This window comes from Ceratotherium simum, chromosome 4 (assembly GCF_057802395.1).
Source record: "Ceratotherium simum simum isolate JZ-2026a chromosome 4, ASM5780239v1, whole genome shotgun sequence".
In the NCBI taxonomy this organism is placed as follows: Eukaryota; Metazoa; Chordata; class Mammalia; order Perissodactyla; family Rhinocerotidae; genus Ceratotherium; species Ceratotherium simum.
Window position 1 is genome coordinate 50184314 of NC_141903.1, and position 26989 is coordinate 50211302.

The 26989-nt window shown below is 37.1% G+C and overlaps 1 protein-coding gene across 5 annotated transcripts in view; it reads left to right on the top strand.

Moving 5' to 3' along the window:
* Positions 1 to 292: 292 nt before the first annotated feature.
* LOC147917288 (uncharacterized) overlaps positions 293 to 26989 on the top strand; it is a 121230-nt gene continuing 94533 nt past the window's right edge. For 2 of the 5 annotated variants that reach the window (XM_087429889.1, XM_087429888.1), the window contains exon 1: positions 293 to 505. In XM_087429889.1, the coding sequence (XP_087286015.1) occupies positions 396 to 505 (110 nt within the window). In that variant the 5' untranslated portion in view covers positions 293 to 395. Of the gene's footprint in view, positions 506 to 25796; positions 25958 to 26989 lie in introns of all 5 variants that reach the window. The other 3 variants (XR_015551972.1, XM_087429890.1, XM_087429891.1) reach the window with 3 other exon arrangements.

Genomic DNA, 26989 nt, shown 5'->3' on the forward strand with positions numbered 1-26989 from the left:
TATGTGGGTCTTTGAGAAGTACAAGTCTTCTGTAGCTGACAAGCTCTGCCGCCCACAGGTCCACACACACAGTCAAAACAGTCCTGCCCCGTGTGTGCGCCCCGACATCCTGAAGTGGACCCAGTCTCTCCTCGGCGGGAGCCCCACACACTCTGCTACCGCCCCACACTCTCCACCTGCTCCTTGTGCACGCCCTGCCCCGCTCAAGTCAGCTCAGTTGCCAGGCTGCAGAGAATCCAGTCACCAATCTATGCAGGCCCACACGTTGCCTGAGGGCTTGTTGTTGGGTGGGGCTAGTCTCTAGGGTGGGCTGCCTGCCCTGGCTGAGCTGGATTAAATCGGTGCTCTAGCGGGTAGAGCAGACCCTGGGCTAGCAGGTCTCAGGGAGAACTCCAATGGCGTCTGTGTCGGCACGCTCACACCAGGCCACAACAATGGCCGCCGCCAATGTCCCAGTCCCTGGAGAGGTCTCACCCCTCACCGAGATGCACTCAGGGCCTATTAGGTGAGTCTCTTGTGCACGAAGCACTCTGCACCTTTCTTTCTGGTGATTTTAGGATGCTTTCTGGAACGGGTGAGTTTGTGCGCGGGCCCTTTAAGAGCCAGTTTTAGTTTCTTTGTGAACCGGGTTTTCTGGGGGTGCTACCCAATGCTTTAGTAGCAGGCAAAGTCAGATATTATGCTGCTGGTCTCAATTGTGCTGGGTCCACAAAATGCCCACAGCGGGGGCGCTCCCCGGCTCAGGGCCCCGCGCCTCCAGGGAGGCTGCGTACCTGTGAGCTGCTCTCGGCGGCCGTGAAGCTGGCGGCTTGTGAAGGCGGCGTTTTTCCTCTCCAGAAGGGAGTCTCTGCCTCTTCTACCCCAGTTAGGATTGTCCGTTGTTGCAGGAGTTCCTCTTATCCAGTTTTCAGTTCTGTCTCAGGGGTAACTTTTCCACGAGTAGTTGTAAATTGGCTGTGTCCATGGGAGGAGGTGAGTTCAGAGTCTGCCTACGCTGCCATCTTGACTCCGCCCCTCCTATATAAAGTATTAATATTGTTTTTCCTATTATAATATCTTGGAGAGAGATTATATCATTCCTGGTTATTAGTGAATCATATGAGTGACAGTGGGCTTCCAATCCCTTCATGTAATCAACAGCAAAGAATGAACAAAATAGCATTTCTGCGTTTTCCTTCTCATCCTTTATCTAAACTCATTGTTCTACCTTTCCTATGATAGCTTCAGTTGCTATGATGCAGAGTAAACAAAAAAGTTTCCAATCACAGCATTATTAATAAAAGCTCTGATAATGCACGTTAATTATTTTATGTCAAAAAGGACTTTTTCTCCGATTCAGTAAGAATATTTGGATACTAAATTTGATACTGAAAGTAGTATCAAACCTGTTTGAACCAGAGGAACAATTTATGTCATAAACTACATCAGATTAGCTGCTAGTCACACTGCAACTTCAGAGGTAAGCATATGAGGAGAATGAAAAAAACAAACCAATCTGTTTATAAGCCTGTGCTCCATAAAGTTGGCCAGCAAAGGGGGGTGGTAGGCAAACTCAGTGGGAATCTAAGATGGTCTTAAAATCCGTAGGCTCCAAGGCATTCTATAGAATGTCCCAAGAGCCAGTTCGGGGTACAAGTGATAATAGTGGTCAAGTGAAAAAAGTCATTTATCAAAATCCACTATCTATTCCTGATAAACACTCCCAGCAAACTAAGAATAGAAAGGAACTTCCTCACCCTGGTGAAGGACAGCTACAAAAAACCTGCAGCTAACATACTTAATGGTAAAAGAGCAAGTGCTTTCCCTAGAGATCAAGAACAAAAGAATATCTTCTCTCACTATCTCTATTTAATATTGTGTGGGAGGTTCACAGCCATTGAAATAAGACAGAAAAAAAACAAGATAGCAGAGTAGGAGATACCAGCCTTTGTCCCCCAACAAAAAACAAATAGACAGCTATAAATGAATGAAAATAGCCCTGGGAGGACTCAAGAGTACAATTAAGAACCTACAGCAACACAGTGGAGCAAAAAATGGAGAATAACCACACACAAATGATCTCTGGGAAGATGGGCATAGTTGAGGCATCTAGAGACAGCTAGGAATGAAAAAGAAGGGTGGGGGCTATCAGTATCAGCCATGCAGTGAATGCCACCCTGGCAGTCTTTGCCATTGAGGACCTCAACAGCCCCCATGACAGCCAGAGACTACACCATAGTGTTTGTTGGCATGGACCCCACTAGCCTTGCTTCAGTGAGGACACCAGCAGCTTTCACCAATGAGGTAACCAACATCCATCATTGCCCTGGACCACTTGGAGAGGAGACGCTGCAACCTCCCTCCTGCCAGAAAGAGCAGTTGCTGCATCATCCTGAGATCAGGACTGCCACCTCTCTTCCCAAAGCCCACACATGCCCCAGACCCCAGAGCCACCACTGCTCCACATGTACCCAAACTTCAGACCCTGACTACACAACTGTTCTGCATACACCTGCATCTCAGACACTGGAGCCAATGCCACTGAGGGCTAGGCAGTGCCCCAGACTCCAGAGCTGCTGTCTCTACAAATGTACCTTCTCTTCAGTCCCCAGCTCCATGGCTGCTTGGCATGTACCAGCATCTCAGACCACAGAGCAACCACTGTTGCAGCTAGTCAGTGCCCCAGACCCCAGAGCCACTGCTGCTCTGCAAGCAGATGCTCCAGAGCTAGACTCCATGGGCACCTGTGCATCAGACACCAGTGCCATCTCCACCACGAGGGTGCCCACAAGCCAGACCAGTGGAAAAAAAAGTTCAAGAGGTCCCCGGAAGCCTTTACCACCAAAGACCCCAACAGATCTCACCACTGCTTCAGACAACCACAGCTTTTGCCACTGAGGACCCCAGCAAATCTGTGCTGACACTGACCTCAGCTGACACAGCTACATAGAGCTGTGGACTTCTCTGGAGTCAGAACCACCACACCCTACTCAGCCAGCACTCTCACACCAGCCACAGGTGAAGGTCTTTCCCCACCAAAACCAGTCCATAAAGTCTGGAAGAGGTGACTACGCCATCAAATGCACAGACATCAACACAAGTCTACAAGAAACATGAAAAATCAAGAAAACGTGACACCACCAAAGAAACACAATAATTTTCCAGTAACTGACCCCCTAAAAATAAAGAACTATGAATTGACAGAGAATTCAAAATAATTGTTTTAAGCAAGCCCAGCAAGCTACAAGAGAACACAGATAGACAACTCAATAAAATCAGGAAAACAATACATGAACAAAATAAGTTCAACAGAAAGATAGAAATCCTAAAAAAGAACCAAACAGATATTTTGGAGCTGAAGATTACACTGACTGAAATGAAAAATGCAATACAGAGCACCAACAACAGACTTGATCATACAGAAGAGGGAATCTGTGAACTTGAAGACAGATCATTTGCAATTATCTAGTCAGAGGAGAAAAAAGAAAAAGAATGAAAAAAAGTGAAGAAAGCCTATGTGAATTATGGGACACCATCAAGTGAAACAATATTTGCATTATGGTAGTCCCAGAAGGAGAAGAGAGAAAAGAGCAGAAACTTATTTAAAGAAATAGTGGATGCAAACATCTCAAATCTGGGAAAAGATATGGACATATAGGTACGTGAAGCTCATAGGTCCCCACAAAGATTCAACCCAAAGAGGACATTACCAAAACACATTATAATGTAACTGTCAAAAATCAAAGACAGAGAATTTTGAAAGAAGCAAGAGAAAAGAAATTCATCTCATACAATGTAACTCTTACAAGCCTATGAGCAGATTTCTTAGCAGAAACCCTGCTGGCCAGGAGGAAGCAGGATGACATATTCAAAGTGCTGAAAGAAGAAAAAACCTGCCAACCAAGAATATTTTATCTGGCAAAGTTATCCTTTAGAAATGGAGAGATAGGGGCTGGCCCTGTGGCCTAGTGGTTAAGTTGGGCGCACTCCACCTTGGCAGCCTGGGGTTTGTGGGTTGGGATCCCAGGCATGGACCTACACCACTCATTAGCCATGCTGTGGTGGCAACCCACATATAAAATAGAGGAAGACTGGCACAGAGGTTAGGGCTAATCTTCCTCAGGGGAAAAAAAAAAAAAAAGAGGAAGAAATGGAGAGAGAAAGAGTTTCCCAGCCAAACAAAAGCTGAGGGCATTCATTACCACTAGATCTTCCCTACAATAAATGCTAAAGGGAGTTCTTCAAGTTGAAACAAAAGGACACTAATTAGTAACATGAAAGAATATTAAAGTCTAAAAGTCACTAGTAAAGATAACTATATAATCAAATTCAGAATCTAATATTGTAATGGTGGTTGCAAATCACTTAATTCTGCTATAAATGTTAAAAGACGTTAAGGGGTAGAAAAAAATGAGTTAGGTTATAGAAGACCTAACTGTTATTAATAAGATAGATATAATTTGTATATATGCATTTTATACCCAGAAAACAGAAAGTAAACCTTTATAAGTTCACTTGAAATATGCAGAAAAATTGAGCATATATTAGGCCGGAGAAAATATTATATCCTAAAAATATAGGAAGTGTGGTCTTTGATAAACCTAGAAATTAATAAGGAAAAAAAATTATAAAAAGACCCTTCAACTTAGAAATTATTTAAACATTCTCTTAACACTTGCATCAGAGAGAAAAACAGAAATCAATACAAATTATAAGACCTCTAGAAAATAAGAATGATGAAAACAACATTTATCAAAATTTATGTGATAGTGACATAAGCAAGACAGTAGACGAGGAAACTCCAGGCCCTTGTTCCCCAACAGAAACATCAAGTAAAGAAGAGACTGACTAAAATAACTTTTGGGAGTGCTAGAAACCAGTTAAGGATATGCAGCAACCAAGTGAACACCCAATCAAGAAAAAGTCACACTCAAAACAATAAGAAATTTTGTAGCATTTTTGCTCACCTTTACCTCACTCCCTCCTCAGTGTGGGGTGGTGTGAAGCAGTGCAGTCAGGACGAAGCCACCCAATTCCTGGCTCCTCCTTCAGAACTGATGGTAAAAAGGGGAACTTGCAGGGCGGGCCCTGTGGCTTAGCGGATCCCGGGCACGCAGCACCGCACCACTCGTCCAACCATGCTGAGACGGTGTCCCACATACAGCAACTAGAAGGATGTGCAACTACAACATACAACTATCTACTGGGGCTTTGGGGAGAAAAAGGGGGAAAAAAAAGGAGGAGGATTGGCAATAGATGTTAGCTCAGAGCTGGTCTTCCTCAGCAAAAAAGAGGAGGATTGGCATGGATGTTAGCTCAGGGCTGATCTTCCTTGCAAAAAGAAAAAAAAAGTGTGTGTGTGGGGGGGGGGACTTGCTTGCAATATTTTGGTTTGTTTCAAAAGCGCTGAGGGACTGGTTTCTGTCTCTCCTGACTCTGATCTCAGACAGGAATGGTGGCATAGTTTGGATATCAGGTTGGAGGTTGCTGAACGTAGTGGTGGGTAACATGGCATAGGAAAACTGCAGGGGACTGCAGACCTGTGGGTGCCTGGGGGCAAGATACTATGGGCAGAGGAATACAATAAAACATCTAAGTCCTCAAGAAGAAGCAGGAATGAAACTCAGGGAAATTAACACATTTAAAAGCAGCTGTGTTTACAGAGGATGGGGGGAGAAATCACATGCACAGTTTCAGGGAAGACAAATGCCCAGAAAAGCCTTGAGAAGACCTTAAGCCTTCAGGCCAGGTGAATTAGTGAAGTTTTCCCCCTGCATGGAGCCAGTCTGCAAAGACTGGGAGAGGTGGTTAATTTCTTGTGTGCCCAATTTTCAACAAAAGATCACAAGTCATACAAAGAAACAAGGAAACCTGGCCCATTCAAAAGAACAAAATAAATCTCCAGAAACCAACCCTAAAGAAACACAGGCTTCAGATTTACCAAAGATTTTAAAACAATTATATTAAATATGCTTAAAGAGCTAAAGGAGAACATGAACAAGTAATTAAAGTTATTCAAGAAAACTATAAGGAACATAATGAGAATATCAACAAAGAGATAGAAATTACAAAAAAGAACCAACAGAAATCCTGGAGCTGAAAATATAGTAATTGAATTGAAAAATACAATAGAAGTGTTCAACCACAGACTTGAATAGGCAAAAGAAAGAATTAGCAAACTCAAAGACAGGTCCTTTGAAATTATCGTGTCTGAGCAGGAAAAAGAAAAAGAATGGAGAAAAGTTAGCAGAGCCTAAGGGATTTATGGGATACCATCAAACGGATTTAATACACACATTTTGGTAGTCCCAGAAGAAGAAGAAGGGAGAGAAAGGGACAGAGAATTTATTTGAACAAGTAATAGCTGAAAACTTACAAATTTGGGGAAATACATGGTGATAGAAATAAAAAGAAGGCAAAAGAACTCAAAGTAGGAAAAAACTATTATAATCAAACTGTGAAAGTCAAAGACAAAGAAATAATCTTGAAAGTACAAGAAAAAAGTGACTCATTACATACAAGGGATTCTCCATAAGATTATTAGCAGATTTCTCAACAGAAACCTTGCAGGCTAGAATGCAGTGCAGATACATTTAAAATGATGAAAGAAAAAAAAAAGTCAAGCAAGAATTCTATATGCTGCAAAACTATCCTCCCAAAATGAAGAAGAAATTATGACATTCTCAAATAAGCAAAAGCTGAGGGCATCTATTACCACCAGACCTGCCCTATAGGAAATGCTAAAGGGAATTCTTCAAGTTGAAATGAAAGGACACCAGAGAGTAACTTGAAGCCATAGGAAAATATAAAGTTCTCAGTAAAGGTAAACACCTGGACAAAAATAAAAACCAGTATTATCGTAATTTTGGTATGTCACTACACTTTTTATTCTTTCACAGGAATTAAAAGACAAAAGCACAAAAATCATATGTCTATGTTAATGGGTAATAATATGTAAAGATATAATTTGTGACATGAGTTAAATAAAGCAGGGTGGGAGAGACTGTAAAGTGTAGAGCTTTTCCCCCCAGCTTTATTGAGGTGTCAATGACAAATAAAGAAATAGAGTTTTTGTATGCAGTTAAAGTTAAGCTGTTATCATTTAAAATATATTATAACTTTAGGATGTTATATGTAATCCCCACTATAACCACAAAGAAAATATCTATAGAATATACACAAAAGGAAATGAGAAGAGAATCAAAATGCATCACTACAAAAAAATCAACTAAATACAAAGGAAGGCAATGTGGAAGGAAATGAAGGACAAAAAACTATAAGGCATACAGAAAACAAATAACAAAATGATAATAAGTCTTTCACTATCAGTAATTACTTTCAGTGTAAATGGATTAAAATCCCCAGTCAAAAGGCGTAGTTTGGCAGAATGGATTAAAAAGAACCATGACCAACTATGTGTTCTCTACAGGAGACTCACTTTAGATCTCAGGATAAACACAGATTGAAAGTGAAAAAATACTCCATGCATATAGTAACCAAAAGAGAGTAGGAATGGCTATATTAATATCAGACAAAATAGACTTTCAGTCAAAACTGTTACAAGAGACAAATTATATAATGATAAAAGGGTCAATTCACTAAGAAGATAAAACAATTATAAATATTTATGCATAAAACTCAGAGCTCCTAAATATATGAAGCAAACTTTGACAGAACTGAAGGGATAAATAGAGAACAACACAATAACTGGAGATTTCAATACCCCACTTTCAATAATGGATAGAACATGGGACAGAAGATTGATAAGAAAATAGATGACTTGAACAACACTGTAGACCAAGTGCACCTAACAGATATACAGAACACTCCACCCAACAACCGCAGAATATTCTCCAGGATAGCCCAAATATTAGGCCACAAATCAAGAAGATTAAGATTATATAAAGTATCTTTTCTTATCACAATGAAATGAAACTAGAAATCAATAGCAGAAGAAAAACTGGAAAATTCACAAATATGTGGAAATTAAACAACACACTCTTAAACACCAAGTAGGTCAAAGAAGAAATCACAAGAAAAATTAGAAAGTATCTTAAGACAAGTGAAAATGAAAAAACAGCATACCAAAATGTATAGGACACAGTGAAAGCAGTGCTTTAAGGAAAATTTAAATCTGTAAACACACTAAAAATGAAGAAAGATCTCAAATCAACAATATAACTTTACACCTTAAGGAACTAGAAAAATAAGAATGAACTAAACCCAAAGCTAGCAGAAGGAAGGAAATAATAAAGATTAGAGCAGAGATAAACAAAATAAAGAATAGAAAGCAATAGAAAAAAATCAACAAAAATCCAGTGTTGATTCTTTGAAAAGATCAACCAAACTGACAAACCTTTAGCTAGATTGACTACGAAAAAAAAAGAGAAGACTCAAATAACTAAAATCAGAAATGAAAGAGGGGGACATTACAACTAATTTTACAGGAATAAAAAGGACTATAAGAGAATACCATAAGCAATTGTATGCAAAAAAATTGGATAATCTAGATGAAATAGACGAATTCCTAGAAACACACAATCTGTCAAGACTGAATCATGAATAAATAGAAAATATGAATAGACCTGTAACTATTAAGGAGATTGAATTAGTAGTCAAAACTTTCTCAACAAAGAAAAGGCCAAGACCTTCATTGGCTTCATTGGTGAATTCTACCAAATATTTAAAGAAGAATTAAGATCAATCATCTGCAGACTCTTCCAAAAAATTGAAAAGGATGGAAACGTCTAACCTCATTCTATGAGGCAACATTAACCTGATAACAAAACCAGACAAAGACACTACAAGAAAACTACAAAATAATATCTCTGATGAACATTGGTGTAAAAATCATCAATAAAACACTAGCAAACAGAATTCAACACCACATGAAAAGGATTATAAACTATGCCCAAAGGGGATTTATTCCTAGAATGCAATGATGATTCAACATATAAAAATCAATTGATGTAGTAAACCACTTCAGAAGAATGAAGGGAAAAAACTCGCATGATCATCTCAATTGATGCAGAAAAAGTATTTGACAAAATTCAATACCCTTTAATGATAAAAACACTCAACAAAGTAGGTACAGAAGGAAACTACTTCAACATAGAAAAGCCCACATATGAAAAACTCAGAGCTAACATCATTCTCAATGGTGAAGATTGAAAGCTTTGCCTCTAAATTCAGGAACAAGACAAGGATGCCCACTTTCACCACTTCTATTCAACATAGTACTGGAAGTCCTAGCCAGAGCAGTTAGGCAAGAAAAAGAAATAAAAGGCATTCAATTGGAAAAGAAGAAGTAAAATTATCTCTGTTCACAGATTATGTGATCTTATATGTAGAAAACTAAAAATTCCGCAAAAAACTGTTAGAACTAATAAATGAATTCAGCAAAGTTGTAAGATACAAAGTATACAGGCAAAATCAGTTGTGTTTCTATACAGTAACAATAAATGATCCAAAAAGGAAATTAAGAAAACAATTTCATTTACAATAACATCAAAAAAAAAAAAATACTTAGGAATAAACATAACCAAGGAGGCAAAAGACTTGTACACTGAAAACTACAAAATGTTGCTGAAAGAAATTAAAGATGACACCGATAAATGGAAAGACATCCAGTGTTCATGGATTGTAAGACTTAACATTACTGAGATATCAATACTACTAAAAGCACTCTACAGGGCCGGCCCCGTGGCTTAGCGGTTAAGTGCGTGCACTCTGCTGCTGGCGGCCTGGGTTCGGATCCCAGGCGTGCACCGACGCACCGCTTCCCTGGCCATGCTGAGGCCGCGTCCCACATACAGCAACTACAAGGCTGTGCAACTATGACATACAACTATCTACTGGGACTTTGGGGGGAAAAATAAATAAATAAAAGTATTTAAAAGCACTCTACAGATTCAGTACAATCCCTATAAAAATCTCAAAGACCTTTTTTTCTAGAAACAGAAAAACCCATCCTAAAATTCATATGGAATTTCAAGAGACCCTAAATAGCCAAAACAATCTTGAAAATGAAGAACAAAGTTGGAGGTCTCATAATTCCTGATTTCAAAACTTACTACAAAGTTACAGTAGTCAAAACAGTGTGGTACAGGCATAAAGACAGACATATAGACCAGTGGAGTAGAATAGAGAGCCCAGAAATAAACCCCCACATATATAGTCCAGTGATTTTCAGCAAGAGTACCAAGACCATCAACAGAGAAAGAACAATATTTTGAAAAATAGTGTTAGAAAAACTGGATATTCACATGCAAAAGGATGAAGATAGAGCCATACCTCATACCATATAAAAAAATTAACTCAAAATGGATCAAAGACCTAAATTTAAGAGCTAAAACTATAAAACTCTTAGAAGAAAATATAGGGAAAATCTCAACATTGGATTTTGCAATAACTTTTTGGATCTGATATCAAAAACAAAGGCAACAAAAGAAAAAATAGGTAAATTGGAGAACCTTAGAATTAAAAGATTCTGTGCAAAGGACATGACAGAGTGAAAAGGCAACCCATGGAATGGGAGGAAATATTTTCAAATCATATATCTGATAAGGGTTAATATCCAGATATATAAAGAACTCCCATAACTCAACAATAACAAAAACTAACGACCTGATTAAAAAATAGCAAAAGACTTGAGTAGACATTTCTCTGAAGAAGATATACAAACGGCTAATAAGCACATGAAAAGATGCTCAACATCACTAATCATTAGACAAATGCATTCAAAACCACAATGAAATATCACCTCACACCCATTAGGATGGCCACTACAGAAAACAAAAACAAAGAAACAAAAAACCCAGAAAAGAACAGGTGTTGGCAGGGATGTGGAGAAATTGGAACACTTGTGCTCTGTTGTGGGAATGGTAGAGCCACTATGGAAAACAGCATGGTGTTTCCTCAAACAATGAAAAATAAAATTACCATATTGTACTAGTTAGGTTTCTCCAGAGAAACAGAAACGACAGGATTCTTCAGAGAAACAGAACAATGGGAGATTTATTATGAGGAATTGGCTCACATGATTCCTTAGCGGGAGGCTAAGAAGTCCCTCTATCTGCTATCTGCAAGCTGGAGACCTATGAAAGCCAGTGGTGTAATTCAGTCCACGTCTGAGGCCTGAACCAGCGGAGCCAATGATGTAAATCCCATTCCAAGGGCAGGAGAAGATGAGACAAGATGTCCCAGCTCAAACGGTGAGACAGGAAAAAAAAAGGAAGCAAATTCCTCTTTCCTCTGCCTTTTGTTGTATTCAGGCCTTCAAAGGATTGGATGATACCCACCCACACTGGGAGGGCAATTTACTTTACTGAGTCCACCAATTCAAATGCTAATCACATCTGGGAAAAGAAATTCTGACATATGTCATCACATGGATGAACCTTGAGGACACTATGCTAAGTGCAATAAGCCAGTTGCAGAAGGGCAAATACTTTATGATTCCACAGCGGCAGGGAGGAGGGGAAATGAAAAGTTATTATTTAATAAGTAGGGAGTTTCAGTTTTCCAAGATGGAAAAGAGTTCTGAAGATGGATGGTGATGATGGTTGCACAACAATGTGAATATACTTCATGTCACTTGACTATACACATAAAAATGGTTAAGATGGTAAATTTTATGTTATGTGTATTTTATCATAATTAAAAAAATTTTTTAATGCAGAATTTCAGACCCCACCTGGACTTCCTGAATCTGAGTTTGCATTTGCACAAGATCACCAGATGTTTTGTACACATATTAAAATTAAAATTAAAATTTGGACTAGAAAGTCATCCTACACTTTCAAAAAGAGTTTGGCAGTTCATAACTAAGTTAAACATATAGCATCCTATGACTCAGGAGTTTCACTTGTAGGCATCTACACAAGAAAATTGAATGCAGATGTCCACAAAAAGACTTGTGCAAGTTGATCATGGCTGCTCTATTCATAATAGCCAAAAATTAGAAATAACACAAACCATCGAGAGAATGGACAAATTGTGAATATTCACGTAACAGAATACCACTCAACAATACTAAAAAGAAAAAGAATGAACTGCTGATACATGTAACAACATGGATGAATTTCAAAAACATTATGTGAGTAAAAGAAGCCAAACATTATGTGGTATGATTTCATTTATATGAAATACAAAAATAGGCAAAACTAATCTATGACGATAGAAGTCAGAATAGTGTTTACATTTTCTTTCAGGGGTATGGATACTGCCTCAAAAGGTCCACAAGGGAACTTTCTGGGAGTGATCGAAATATTCTATGTCTTGATCTGAGTGGTAGTCACTTGTATGAATATATATGTAGAAATGTATTTATACAATTTACACACTGTATTGTGTATTTCACTGCACAGTGGAATTCTTAATATTCTTAGTATTATCCTTAATATTTGTGGATCTTACTGTATGTAAATTATATCTTAATAAAGTGCCATAAAAATATAAGAGCTGAGATTTAAATAGGATGATATTAGAATTTTAAACAGAATTTTTAATAACCTGAAATGACTGGAAAGTTCTGACATCTGTCCAGGATGTAGTTAAGTATAGGAGAGATTTAACAGAGTAAAAGAAGTGAGTGAAGAAAAATGAAATGGATTCATGCTGATGTCTTATCGAGTAGAGACTATTCAAAAAACCAGTTACAATTCCATTATGGAATATTCAGTTACATATAAAATGATGCTGTAGGTTGCTTATGGAACATATATATGTAATAAAAGTTTGTTGTTGTTGTTGTTTTTAAAGAACAGGAATGTGAACAGCAGTGTAAACATTCAGGAGAGTGGTCAGACAGGGGAAGAAAGGGGGTCAACGGGATTAAGAGGGATACCAAAGGGTCTTCAACTTTATTTTTTCTTAAAAGGCAAAATAATAATAATAATAATAAAAATGTTAATACTTGTTAAATCTAGGTGGTGTCTTTAAAAGTGTTTATTGTACTTTTATCTGTAACCATTGTTTAAAATATTTCATTTTAAGAAACAAAATGAGATAGATCTTTATATCTTAATAGAAAATTATCTGTAAGATTTACTGCAAGCCATCACAGTTTTATAGTTTGCTTGCATTGATGTTGTTAAATAGGTTAAATGTGTGCTTGTGAACAGAACAATTCTAGAAGAATACCCAAGAAACTATTAGCCATTGCCCCTGGGATAGGAAAGAACCTTAACTTCACTGTATAACCTTTAGTAATAATTGAATATTTCTTTTCAGTGTTATTTATTAACAAATGATGTAATTAAACGAGTGGTTTAGATGATATGATTTTTAAGGTGTTTACAGGTTCTAAAATGCTATGATATAATGAAACAGATTTCCAGAAAGGACTTTATTCTGAGATCTAAAGACATAATTTTGAGATCACACATATTTTGAGTTGTAACATTTTATTAAAATTACCTGAGGGGAAAAGCATAAATATTGTCTTGTTTCTTCAATCTGCATTATGCCTGTACGACCAGTCAATTTTAAATTACTGAATATTGATACATATACATTGTGTTGCCACTGCATTGGATTTTTGTAGATAAAGTATTGACCTTAGTATCAGAGAATCTTAAAATAATAGTGGAAAATATATATTAACTTGTTTACAGAAATTTCTTATAATTATGTTATAACACAACATCCTGTTTCTACCATAACAGATTTAATATTCCATTCTTAATTATATTTAAAAAGACTTAAATTGTCCTTTTTTTTTTAGAACTAGCTTTAAGGCAGACTTGCATTCTGGTTTGGCATGCTTCATATGTGAACTATAATCCACCAAAAGCACTTAAATTAAGGTTTATCCATTTATTTACCATTTAAACCTTGATTACCTCTTATTCATTTTAACATTTTGTACCAGATGATTGGCTAGATATGGAGAGAGAAAGAAAACTAAGACATGGATCCCACCCTAAAGGGGGTTGTAATCTAAACAGGGCACAAATAGCTGCTGTACAAGGTATACTATGGGATTAGTGCTATCATGGAATGTTAAAAACTATTATAATGATGCTCAGAGGACAGAAATATTTCAGAATAGGAAGAGTCACAGAAGAGGTAGCATTTAACTAGGCCATGAAAGAGGAAGAACTTCAAAATGACCTTATATTAATTAATCCCTTTAAAATTACTGTTCTTTTCTACAAAATGCTCAGAAGTTGTTTTTAATGCAGTTATTGAAATTTTTCTATTTTTCTACATAGAGAGAAGGCTTTTTTTTTTGGTGTAAAGGTATGCACTACCGAAAAAATGAAGGTAGTTATAGTGAAGTGTTAAAGAATCATATCTGTAATGATACATTTATTAACATCATAGAAAGTAATTTTATTTTATGTCTTCTCAAGAGATACATTAATCAGAAAAGTCCAAACTGCATAACTCATTCACTAAAAGATGGACTAGATGAAAAAACACCTATAATATTTCATATTCAATATGTATAATAAAGTATCAGATGGCCTAGATCATTACAGTAATGAGAATTTAAAATACAGCATATTAGTTGCTGGAAAGGTCAGAGATGGTGAAATAATAGCACTAATAAGAACAACAACAACGTCATAATACTTGGAGGTTTGGATCAAATAAACTCCCAAAGAGAAACCCTCTAAACTTGCACTGTGAAGATCAGGGGAAGAGGGCAGAATTAGAAGACATGGTTTTAAATCCCAGCTCCGCCGCTTGACCTCTTAGCACCCCTGCTTTCTCAGCTGTCCAAATGGTAATGGCCCAGACCATGCCTCCTTCGAAGGGTTATGCTGTTGAGTGAATGTGCTTTATAATATACAAATCATTATCAATTGTAGTTGTTACTAGTCAGGTGTGACAAACTAGCTCAAGTTTTCCAAGCGTGTCATGGAGAAGGGAAGTTGGAGACACGATACGATATATCCAATTACGACTTTCCCTCCTATTCTTGTTTTTACTATTGCATTGCCTAAGTTTTACTGAGAAAAAGTTGAGGAGTCCTCTCCACACAATCAACTAGCTGTACGACTCTGGAAGTTTTCTTCTACTCCAGTGAGCCTCCGTTTCCTCATTGGTAAAGGAGGGATCATAATATTACCTTCCTTCTGGAGCATTGTGAGAATTAAATAAAATACCACATGTGAAGTGCTTGGTACAATGCCTTACATGTGCTAAGTGCCCACAAATGGCAGCTCTTGTTATTACCATATTCCTTGTATTCTCACAGGAACAAGAGAGTGCTCATTGATACATTATGTCAGTCCTAAAGGGGATGCCAACTTTCCACAGTTTGTACAACTGCTAAGGAGCTATGAAATGGTGTTTTAAAGTTCAGGATTATATTTAAAGAGTTTTTCTGGAATTATGCATTTAGATCTTTTCCTAACATGTCTTATTAAAATTTTAAAATTATATGTATTTATTTCTTCTCCTTGAAACAATTCTTTTCCTTTTTTCAATCCCTCAGTTTCCTACGCCCAAGTATGCCAATACTTGGAATGTCAATAGAAGCACCATCTTTGCTCTTACATATGGTTTGAAGCAGTATTCAGATCAGTTCTGACTGACAGAATAATAAAATAAAGAAAAGAAAGCCCTGTTGAAGGTTAACCAAGCCATAACTATTCCAAAAGAAATAAAGTTGGTTCACTGTCATATCATAGGCCAAAATAAATCCCACCAGGGAAAAGAGTTTAAAAAAAAAACAAGAAAACTCAGAGTGCTAAAGTTCTTTTAAACCATAAAGGCAAAAGAAGAATCCCTTAAGGAAAGGATTGACAGATTTAATTTCTTTAATTTAAAAAACAACATAAATAAAACTAAAATGAAAGCAACAAACTAGGGAAAATATTTGCAACACATATGACAGATTTATGTCTTTATTATAGAAGGAAATAATAAGAGTTGTGTGCAAGGATGTATGTGAAAGGATTTTATAATAGTGATAAATTAGACAACTCAGGTTATAAAATGAGGATAGTTTATGGAATGACCAAAAAATGAATAGTATACACTTATTACAAAATTAGGTAGTAAAAGAATACTTTAAAAATAGTATATTTAAAATATACTTATCAATAAAATAGTTAAAAGTAAATACTTAGAAAATGTTCAGTCCTAATTAAATGAAAATTATGTTATAACACAGTATGTTTAATATGATACAAACTTTAAGTAAGTGTATATTTTGACAAAATATGATTAACTCTGAAAGATGTGATTATGGGTATTTTAAGTTTTCTTTTGCTTTTCTGTGTTTTCCAAAATTTCAACAATGAATATATAGATTTTTAACAAAATCTCAAATGTTATTTTTAAAAACATATCATAAACAGATTAAATGATGACTGGAAAAACTATTGCAACATGTTTAACAGAAAGTTAACATTTTTACCTTCATGCTGCCTCATCTTTTCTGAGCTAAGTCTTGCCTCTATCCTGTTCATTGCAATACTTGAACAGAGAGGCCACAAACGTTATATTTAAGAATGTATACCACAGAAAAAGTAAATGGAATTGATATAAATGTAAAATCGTAAGATTAAATAAAATTATGCTCATTCATAAGATATAATGATGTGCATCTATTAAATACGCCTGTTTAAAGGAATAATGTTATGATCAAAGCAAATGGCACAGTAGTCTGTTTGAAATGATCCCAATTATATCTTTGTTCACATATCACCTTTTCAATAAGGCCTCCTCTGACCATTCCATTTAAAATTGCAATCCCGACCCATCTATATGCTGCTTACAAATGCTTACTTCAGATGTAAGGACACACATAGATTGAAAGTGAAGGGATGGAAAAAGATATTCCATGTAAATGGAAACCAAAAGAAAGCTAGGGTAGCTATACTTAGACAAAACAGACTTTAAAAGACAGACTGTAATAAGAGGCAAAGAAGGGCATTACATAATGATGAAGAGGTCAATCCAACAAGACGATATAACATTTGTAAATATTTATGCACCCAATGTAGGAGCACCTAAATATATAAATCAAATATTAACAGACCTAAAGGGAGAAATAGACAGCAATACAATAGTAGTAGGGCACTTTAATACTCCACTTACATCAATGGATAGATCATCCAGATAGAACAATTAATAAGGAAACATTGGCCTTAAACAACACATTAGAACAAATGGACTTAAGAGATAGATATATACAGAACGTTCTATCCAAAAGTAACAGAATACTAATTCTTCTCCAGTGCACATGGAACATTCTCCAGGATAGATCATATGTTAGGCCACAAAACAAGTCTTAATAAACTTAAGAAGATTGAAATCATATCAAGCATCTTTTCTGACCACAATGGTATGAAACTAGAAATCAATTACAAGAAGAAAACTGGAAAATTCACAAATATGTGGAGATTAAACAACAGGCTACTGAAACCAATGGGTCAAAGAAGAAATCAAAAGAGAAATAAAAAAATAACTTGAGACAAATGAAAATGGAAATACAAAAGACCAAAACTTAGGGAATATAGTAAAAGCAGTTCTATGAGGGAAGGTTATAGGGATAAATGCCTACATCAAGAAACAAGAAAAATCCCAATTTTACACCTCAAGAAACTAAAAAAGGAGAAAGGAAGCCCAAAGTTAGTGGAATAAAGGAAATAAAGATCAGAGTGGAAATAAACAAAATTGAGATTAAAAAAGACAATAGAAAAGATCAATGAAATTAAGAGCTGGTTCTTTGAAAAGATAAACAAAATGGACAAACCTTTAGCTAGATTCACCAAGAAAAAAAGAGAGAGGACTCAAATAAATAAAATTGGAACTGAAAAAGGAGATATTACAACTGATACCACAGAAATACAAAGGATCATAAGAGACTACTATGAACAATTATACATCAACAAATTTGCTGACCTAAAAGAAATGGATAAATTCCTGGAAACATACACCTACCAAGACGGAATCAAAGAAAATCTGAACAGACCAATTACTAGTAAGGAAATTGAATCAGTAATCAAAAACCTCCCAACAAACAAAACTCCAGGACCAGACAGCTTCACTGAGGAATTCCAGCAAACATTCAAAGAATTAATACCAATCCTTCTCTAAGTCTTCCAAAAAATAGAAGAGGGGGAAACACCTCCAAAATCATTTACGAAGCCAACATTACCCTGATACCAAAACCAGACAAGGATGCCACAAGAGAAGAAAATTACAAGCCAATATCCCTAATGAACATACATACAAAAATCCTCAACAAAATATTAGCAAACCAAATTCAACAATACATTAAAAGAATCGTACACCATGATCAAGTGGGATTTATTCCAGGGATGCAAGGATGGTTTAACATCCACAAATCAATCAACATGATACACCACATTAATAAAATGAAGGATAAAAATCATATTATCATCTTAATAAACGTAAAAAAGCATTTGACAAAATTCAACATCCTTTCATGATAAAAACTCTTAACAAAGTGGGAATAGAGGGAATGTACATCAATATAATAAAGGCCGTATATGACAAACCCACAGCTAATATCATACTTAATGGTGAAATGCTGAAAGCTTTTCCTCTATGATCAGGAACAAGACAAGGAAACCCACTCTCACCACTTGTATTCAACATAATATTGGAAGTCCTAGCCAGAGCAATTAGGCAAGGAAAAAAATAAAAGGCATCCAAATTAGAATGGAAGAAGTAAAACTGTCACTATTTGCAGCTGACGTGATATTATATATAGAAAACTCTAAAGACTCTGCCAAAACACTATTAGAACTAATCTACAAATTCAGTGAAGTTGCAGGATACAAAATCAATATACAAAAATCTGTTTCATTTCTGTACACTAATAACAAACTATCAGAAAGAGAAATCAAGAAAACAATCCCATTTACAATTGCATCAAAAAGAATAAAATACCTAGGAATAAAATTAACCAAAGAGGTGAAAGACCTGTACACTGAAAACTATAAGCATTAATGAAAGAAATGGAAGAAGACACAAATAAATGGAAAGACATTCGATGCTTGTGGATTAGAGTTAAAATGTCCACACTACCCAAAGCAATCTACAGATTCAATGCTATCCCTATCAAAATTCCAATGGCATTTCCCACAGAAACAGAACAAACAATCCTAAAACTTGTATGGAACCACAAAAGACCCTGAATAGCCCAAGTCAACTCGAGAAAGAAGAACAAAGCTGGAAGGAATGCTCCCTGATTTCAAACTAAATTACAAAGCTCTGGTAATCAAAACAGTATGGTATTGGCATAAAAACAGACAGATAGATCAACAGAACAAAACAGGAGCCTAGAAATAAACCCACACATATATGGTCAATTAATTTATGACAAAGCAGTCAAAAATATACAATGGGGAAAGGACAGTCTCTTCAATAAATGGTGGGGAAACTGGACAGCCACATGCAAAAGAACAAAACTGAACCACTTTCTTAAACCATACACAAAAATTAACTCAAAACGGATTAAAGACTTAATGTAAGGCCTGAAACTTCTAGAAGAAAACTTAGGAGGTAAGCTCCTTGATGTTGGTCTTGGCAATGATTTTTTTGGATTTGATACCAAAAACAAAGGCAACAAATATAAAAAGTGGGACTACATAAACTAAAAATCTCCTGCACGGCAAAGGAAACAATCAACAAAATGAAAGGGCAACCAGTGGAATGGGAGAAAATATTTGGAAATCATGTATCTGATAAGGGGTTTAATATCCAAAATATATAAAGAACTCGTATAACTCAATAGGAAAAAAACCCAAACAATCTAATTAAAAACTGGGCAGAGGATCTGAATAGACATTTTTCCAAAGAAGACATACAGATGGGCAACAGATACATGAAAAGATGCCCATCATCACCAATCATCAGGAAAATGCAAATCAAAACCACAATGAGATATCACCTCACATCTGTTAGAATGGCTATTATCAAAAAGATAAGAAATAACAAGTGTTGGTGAGGATGTGGAATAAAGGAACCTTTGTGCACTGTTGATGGGAACATAAATTGGTGCAGCCTCTATGGAAAACAGTATAAGGTTCCTCAAAAAATTACAAATAGGTAGCATATGATCCAGCAATTCCACTTCTGAGTACTTATCAGAAGAAAATTAAAACATTAACTCAAAAAGATATATGCACCCATGCTCACTGCAGCATTATTTACATGGACATCTACGTGTCCACCAACAAATGAACAGATAAAGAAAATGTGGTATACACACACACACACACACACACACACACACAATGGAATATTATTCAGCCATACAAGGAATGAAATCTTACCATTTGCAACAACATGGCTGGTCTTTGTGTGTATTATGCTAAGTGAAATAAGTCAGACAGAGAAAGACAAATACGATATGATCTCATTTATATGTGGCATCCAAAAAAAAAGGAAAAAAAATGAGCTCATAGATACAGAGAACAGATTGGTGGTTGCCAAAGGCAGAGGTGGGGAGTGGGTGAAAGGGGTCAAAAGGTACCAATTTCCAGATATAAAATACATATGGATGTAATGCACAGCATGGTGACTATAGATAATAATACTGTATTGCACGTTTGAAAACTGCTGAGAGTAAATTTTAAAAGTTGTCATCACAAGAAAAAAAAATTTATAACTATTTATGGTGATGGGTGTTAACCAGACTTATTTTGGTGATCATTTCACAATATATACAAATATCCAATCATTACATTATACATCTGAAACTAATATGTGTCAATTATACCTCAATAAAAAATTAGAAAATAAAGGATGTCACTGAAAAAATAAAACTATTTCTCTACCCTGTTAAAAAAAATGCAGTCCCCTCCACTCTGCCCCAGCGTCTCTGATCAACCATCTTACTCAACCTGCACTATTTTTTCCATACACTTAATATCTTCTACCATACTATATAGTTTTCCTTTTATTGTGATGATGGTTTTTTGCCTGTTTCTCCATAGAATGTTGGTAGGCACCTAATGAGAATTTGTTGAATGAATGATTGCATGGGTAGATACTTTTAAAAAATAGAAATACACCAAAATACTAACTGTAGCTCTTTTAAGGTGGTGTGATTATGGCTGGTGATTATTATTTTCTTCTTTATACTTTCCTAGATTGTCCAAATTTTCTGCAACTGATAACTTTTATAATAAAGAGAACATGTAGTGTACATATGTATATGTTTAAAGGATGTTAAACTAGATCTCTGTGTAGGTCTTCACCCCTGAATCATTCTAGATATTGTATGTTTTCAAAGACCTCCTGGAGAAATGATCTTACAATCTTTCCCATCAACCTGTGTTAGGGTTTAACATCCCTGAGAGTCAAGAAATATTTCTTTCTATCTGACTTACTTCTGCTTGCCACTTGCAAGATTAAACGGTGCGTCTGGGTCTACTGTCAGGTAGTGAGGTGTGTGTTGAAGACAAGAAAATGGAGCAGGAGAGAGACACATTTTTTAGAGTGATGGAGTCATGACAATGAAAAGAAAGGTAAGTAGGAGAGAGAAGAGGAGAAAAGGCACAACTATTACCAGTTGCAAACATTTATTGACCCTCTTTTGTACGCTAGCACTGATGCTGGGTGCTACAGTATGCATTAAGGTGATTGTAAGAGAGTCCCTGCCCTCAAGGAGTTTATAATATAGTAAGGGAGTTTGGGGTCTAATGTCTATACCTCGTCTCCTCCCATAACCTCAGCAGCCATTTTTGACTACAGGCGCCCTGCTTATTGACAGCTGCATTAAACGAGTGGCTGCGGGGGAGGAATGTGGGACAGCTAAAAGTAATAACACTGTTGGGATATTATAAAATGTTTGACAAATTATAAAATTATTATAAAGGATTATAAAATTATCCTTCTATGGACTATCCCCTGTATGCGTTATCTGCAGCTTTATTTTATTGGATGGTGTCTTTTTGTCTCATTTTAATCCTTGACTAACTTTTCCTTAGCACAATTATGACACACGCTTGGAAGATTTCAAAATAACTTTGAGACTGGATTAGGTGAAAGATAAACAGGCAAATCTGGAAGAGGAAAGAGCATCACATTAGAATTCCACAGCCAAGCATAAATGACTTAAGGGTTTTGTTGTTTGAGGTATTTCATCCTAGGATGTCTTTCTTTCCCGCCAGAAAATGGAGAATTATTTGCAAGGCTGGTGTAAATTCTTCTTGCTTTCTGGGAGAGGACAAAAACTAAGCTGGTCATTGTTTGTCATAAAATGGTTTTGATAAGCAACCTTTGATAGCTTTCTTCAAAAGCAGCCAAATTTCTTTGACTTACCCTCCTGAGTCTCTTCTAGTTCTTCATACCCTCCGGAAGCTGTGTGGCCCTGTCCTAACATCAGTGTTACAGGTGATGTTTGAATTCTGTCAGTTCTCATAGTAACTATGTTTTGCCTCTGATTTTGAATTATACTTCATTTTTAGACCCAGATAAAATCATTTCCTCAGGCACCAGTGTCACCAGCGTTACTGCTGCTCCGTCTGCACCTTCGAGTTACGTGTGCCCTGTCCTGTCTGCCATACTTGCTCATGCCCTCCACGTGTCCAGTTCTGTTCCTCCTCTGAGCTGTCCAGCCACTGTGGTTTGGTGGAATGGCTGTGGGAACCAGAGTCAGGAGATCTGGGTTCAGGTCCCAGACTTACTGCATCCTGTCTGTGGCCTGGGTTAAATTGTTTAAGTCTTTAAACCTACCCTGGGTGGTTGTGAGCATTAAACACAAGAGCAAACATGAAAATACTTTGCAAACTGAAATCAGATATATAGATTCTCCTTCTGTTCCATTTTTTTTTTTGGTAGTGAGTTTCTGGAATCTCCCCTTGCTCCTTTCCATCAAAAGGTATTTCTTTCATTTAAAATACTCCTCTAGCCCCTAGTTAATGCCTACTCTGCCTTCAGATGCCATCCTAACCATCTCTACCCCATGAAGCCTCCCCTGACCTCTTACCTGGGTAATTTCCTCTTAAAATACGCTTAATAGTGTCACGAACCTCTCCTCTTCAGCTCTCAGAATAGTTATAATTTTCCATTGATCTATAAGTTTCTTTGATTACTGAAAGTCAGTGTAGCTCAGGAGGCAGACAGCCTGGATTCCCGTCCTGGCTGATACTTACCAGCTGTGTAACGTTGGGCACTGTAATGAATCCATCTCTGGGCCTGAGATTCTACACCTATAAAATAAAGACATTTGCGGTGCCTAGCACACACAGCTGTGGGAGAATTAAATGAGTCAGTTCACACAAACCAATCCAAACCGGGCCGGGCACGTGGTCAGCACCCAGTGAATGGTGCCTGCCATTACGGAGACTGGTATTACTGTGTGTGCATCCACCACGAGCACAGAAGCTCCATAATGACTATGCCCTGTCTTTCAAGTGCAAGCACGGGGCCTGGCTTAGAATAAGTGCTTCACAAAGATTTGCTGAATGTAATAATGAACACTTGAATTAATGGCTCTAAATTCTAAAGCTGTCCTCACCTTAAAATGCCGGGATCATGATTTCTATTCCATTATCCATGTTACATTAAGTCATGTAAACGTTAAGAAGCAGAGGGCTTAAAACCAAACCTTTAGGGAAATAATCTCCCCTAAATTGCAGCTAAATCACTGGTCATTATTTATATACACTGTGAACTTCCATTCAGTTGGGTACTGCCTTGTTAGTTATTTGTGGAATCTAAAATAATAATCAGTAAACATTTACCTGAATACAAAGAACTCTGCTAGGTATTTTGGACAATACAATAATGAATGACTATCTCTCTATTGGAGAAGCTGGTTGGGGAGTTATAACATAGTATCAAACCAAGCCTCCTTGTGATAAATCCAAAAGAGGAGTAGACAAGTGCCATCCGCTGGTGGCTGATGGTGGAGAACTTCCAGTCACAGATTAAGGAAAATGGAAAAATTCAAAATTGTTCATGTTTGGCTCTCTCCTCCTCCACCAAGTCCACCATTTTGTCAATATGTAAAATGACTCTGAGTTTACTTTTCTTACCCTGTTCTGTCCTATATTTGCTGTTTTTTCCCCTAATGGTTTGTTCTAAAGTTTTATAGACACAGATAAGTTAATTCAAATCATTTCCACAGTATCAATTTTCTTAGTCTTAAAAAACAAAATATCCTAATGATTGTAAATGTAAAAAAGCTCACATTGAAAAAGTAAAAGTTGTGTTTTACGTAGTTCATATAAAACACATCCTTTCGTGTTTCATAGTAATTGGGTCTCTGTTTCAGTGAAGTATAAAAGGCCAAACTACAGAGACAATAAACCCATCAGCAGTTGCCAGGGGCAGGGACGGGAGGAGATGAAAAGGCAGCGCACAGAGGATTCTTAGGGCCGTGAAAATACTTGGTATGATATTAGAATAATGGATATATGTCATTACACACTTGTGCAAACCATAGAATGTACAACACCAAGAGTGAATGCTAAGGTAGACTATGGACTTTGGATGTTTATTATGTGTCAACGTAGGTTCATCCCTGGTAAAAAATGTAGCACACTGGTGAGTGATGTTGATAATGGGGGAGGCTATGTGTGTGTGGGGGCAGGGAGTAAACGGGAAAACTTTCCATCCTTCCTCTCTCTTAATTTTGTTGTGACCCTAAAATTGTTCTAAAAAAATAAAGTCTTAAAAAGAACAATGCATGTTTCAAATTTGTGGTTTAAATGTAGGCCACTTCATCTGGCCGATTAAGTCTCCTAGGTGAGGAGCTATCTTAAAAGTACTAATTAGATGATATTATATCCAATAAATACCTTTCCTTGGCTGAGCAGGTGGTTTCGGAAGATGAAAATTAGCCTGATGTGGCAGTTACTGTGTTGCCTGACCAGTGATCTTTCAGCCTTCTGTTTTCCTTGTTAGAGCTCATCTCCCTAGAGAGGCCCCAAATGCCAAAAAAATTGGATTCCCAGCTTTCTTCATAGCTAGAGCATGGGTATAAGACCCAAGGATATAGGAGGAGAAGTCTGCTGAGGGGTTTCTGGGAAAGGCTTTTCTCCCTAATTACAAATAATAATAATAATAAACACTTTTTTCTGTCTTGATGATGTTGTAAGTGAATGTGATGCCTGCAGCCATAGCAGCCTTCTTGAGATTTGAGGACAAAAGCCAACATACTGAACATATTATAGCAGAAAGATGGAAAGAATATGGGCTTCTGATGACATCTCTAACTTCTGTGCTCACCTTCTGGGTGTAGAAGAAAATAACTGTGCTTGCTGCTAACAACCTTTAGTTGACTAATCTGTTGCAAGTAGTCAAAACTATGTAATATATTAGTAAGCTTTGCCCAACACACTGCAAGACCAAACTGATTTTCAAAGTGGGCCCATGTGAATCAGTGAACAGGGCAATGGACTGGCCTGTGGGAGTTAGGAATTTTGTGTTCCACCATTTCAGTTCTGGCATCAACTAGTTAAGTGATTGGTACTGCACAAGTCATATAACCTCTTTCGTGTGCCATGTCCTTACCTGTAAAATGAGGGATTCGCATTGAGAAAGCACTTAGGTCCCTTTCATCACTAACATGCTCTGATTCTGCGTTTATAGTAGTGTCAGCGCTGGTTCCCCAGGAAGCCGACTGTGAATCAGAGATAAGCTTGGAGAAGGTTTATTAGGAAGTGCTCTTGGGATTATCACCTGTGGAGGGGGCGGGACAGACGCAGCACTAGCCAGAGGGAGAAAAAGAGCTGCCATGCAATCTCAATGGAACCTGAAGCTGGAATGTTGGAGTGAGGAGGCCGGGCCTTATTACCCGACATCAATGAGTCACGGGAGGAGGCTGTTCCAGGAAGAGTGTGCAACCTTGGGTGAAATGTCTCTCTCTCCAGCAAAGACAACCCACGTAAGGGGCTGGTGGCTGAGGCCTTTCTGTGGGGAGCACCCCCAGCAGCTGAAGAATATGCTTTCATTCCTGAATGGGATCTGAGTAGCACATCACAGCATCCACCGTGGATAGGAACCAAAGTTTACTTGTGTTAACAACATAAAGGTTGGTATCTTTCTTTCCATTTAAATCACTGAATAATAAAAAAAATCAGCATGGAAATTTTCAAACCTTCATTAAAGTAGAGAGACTTGTATAATCAATCCCATCCATCCATCCCCCAGCCTTTTATGATCCACATTCTGCCATTCTTGTTTCATGTTTTTCCCACCTCTACAATTTTCCCACCTCTACAATTTTCCCCCTCTCCTGGAGTATTTTAAAGCAAACTAAAAATATTATAATAACGATATACGGTTGATTAAACTCAACACAATACAGAGTGTCCATATGTGTCTCTAATCTTAGAGGTTTTCATTTATTAGAATATTATTTTAAATTACAATAGCAATAACATATAGCCTTCTCCCCCTGCTCTATGAGTTCATTTCAAGGGCTTCTCATGGAGCCCTGAAGAGACATTTTCAGGCCCAGGAGTTTTCACCTGCCCCCTTTCTCACCCTGTAGTAGGAAACCAAGAAGCATGGAACTGGGTTTTAGACTGGGAGTAGTGGGTCCCATTATCAGCCAATCCGATTAGGGGTCCCTCGTGAGTAGTGTGTTTTGCCACCAGCGTTCAGATGAACAATGGCAAGCTGTGAAGCATTACTTAGTAAATAATGATTTTGTGGTTCCCAAGGTCAGTAGATCCAAGCTTAAAAATAGTGTTTGTTTTAGCTATGCCCTCACTTTTCAAAAATTCTTCCACATAATGGCCCTGTTCAATCATTCTCATTTCCAAACAACCATGTCCACTGACACTTCTAATAAAATGGAGGGTCTCAGTCCAATTGCCATAAAAAGGATCCTAGACCAAAAGGGATCACTAAGAAAATGAAAGGTTTGATTCCTCTTAAAAGTCAACTGGACGGTGTAGAAAGATAGACATTGGGGGAAAGTTCAGATTGAACGCATCTCCTGAGCTACATGTTATCACAGGAATTCATGTGAGGGATCTGCTACTTTGTTTTCCAGAACAGGCATCTTTAACCCAGTGTTGTTTTCTCCCTTGTGGGAAATCTGACAGCAAAGCCAGAC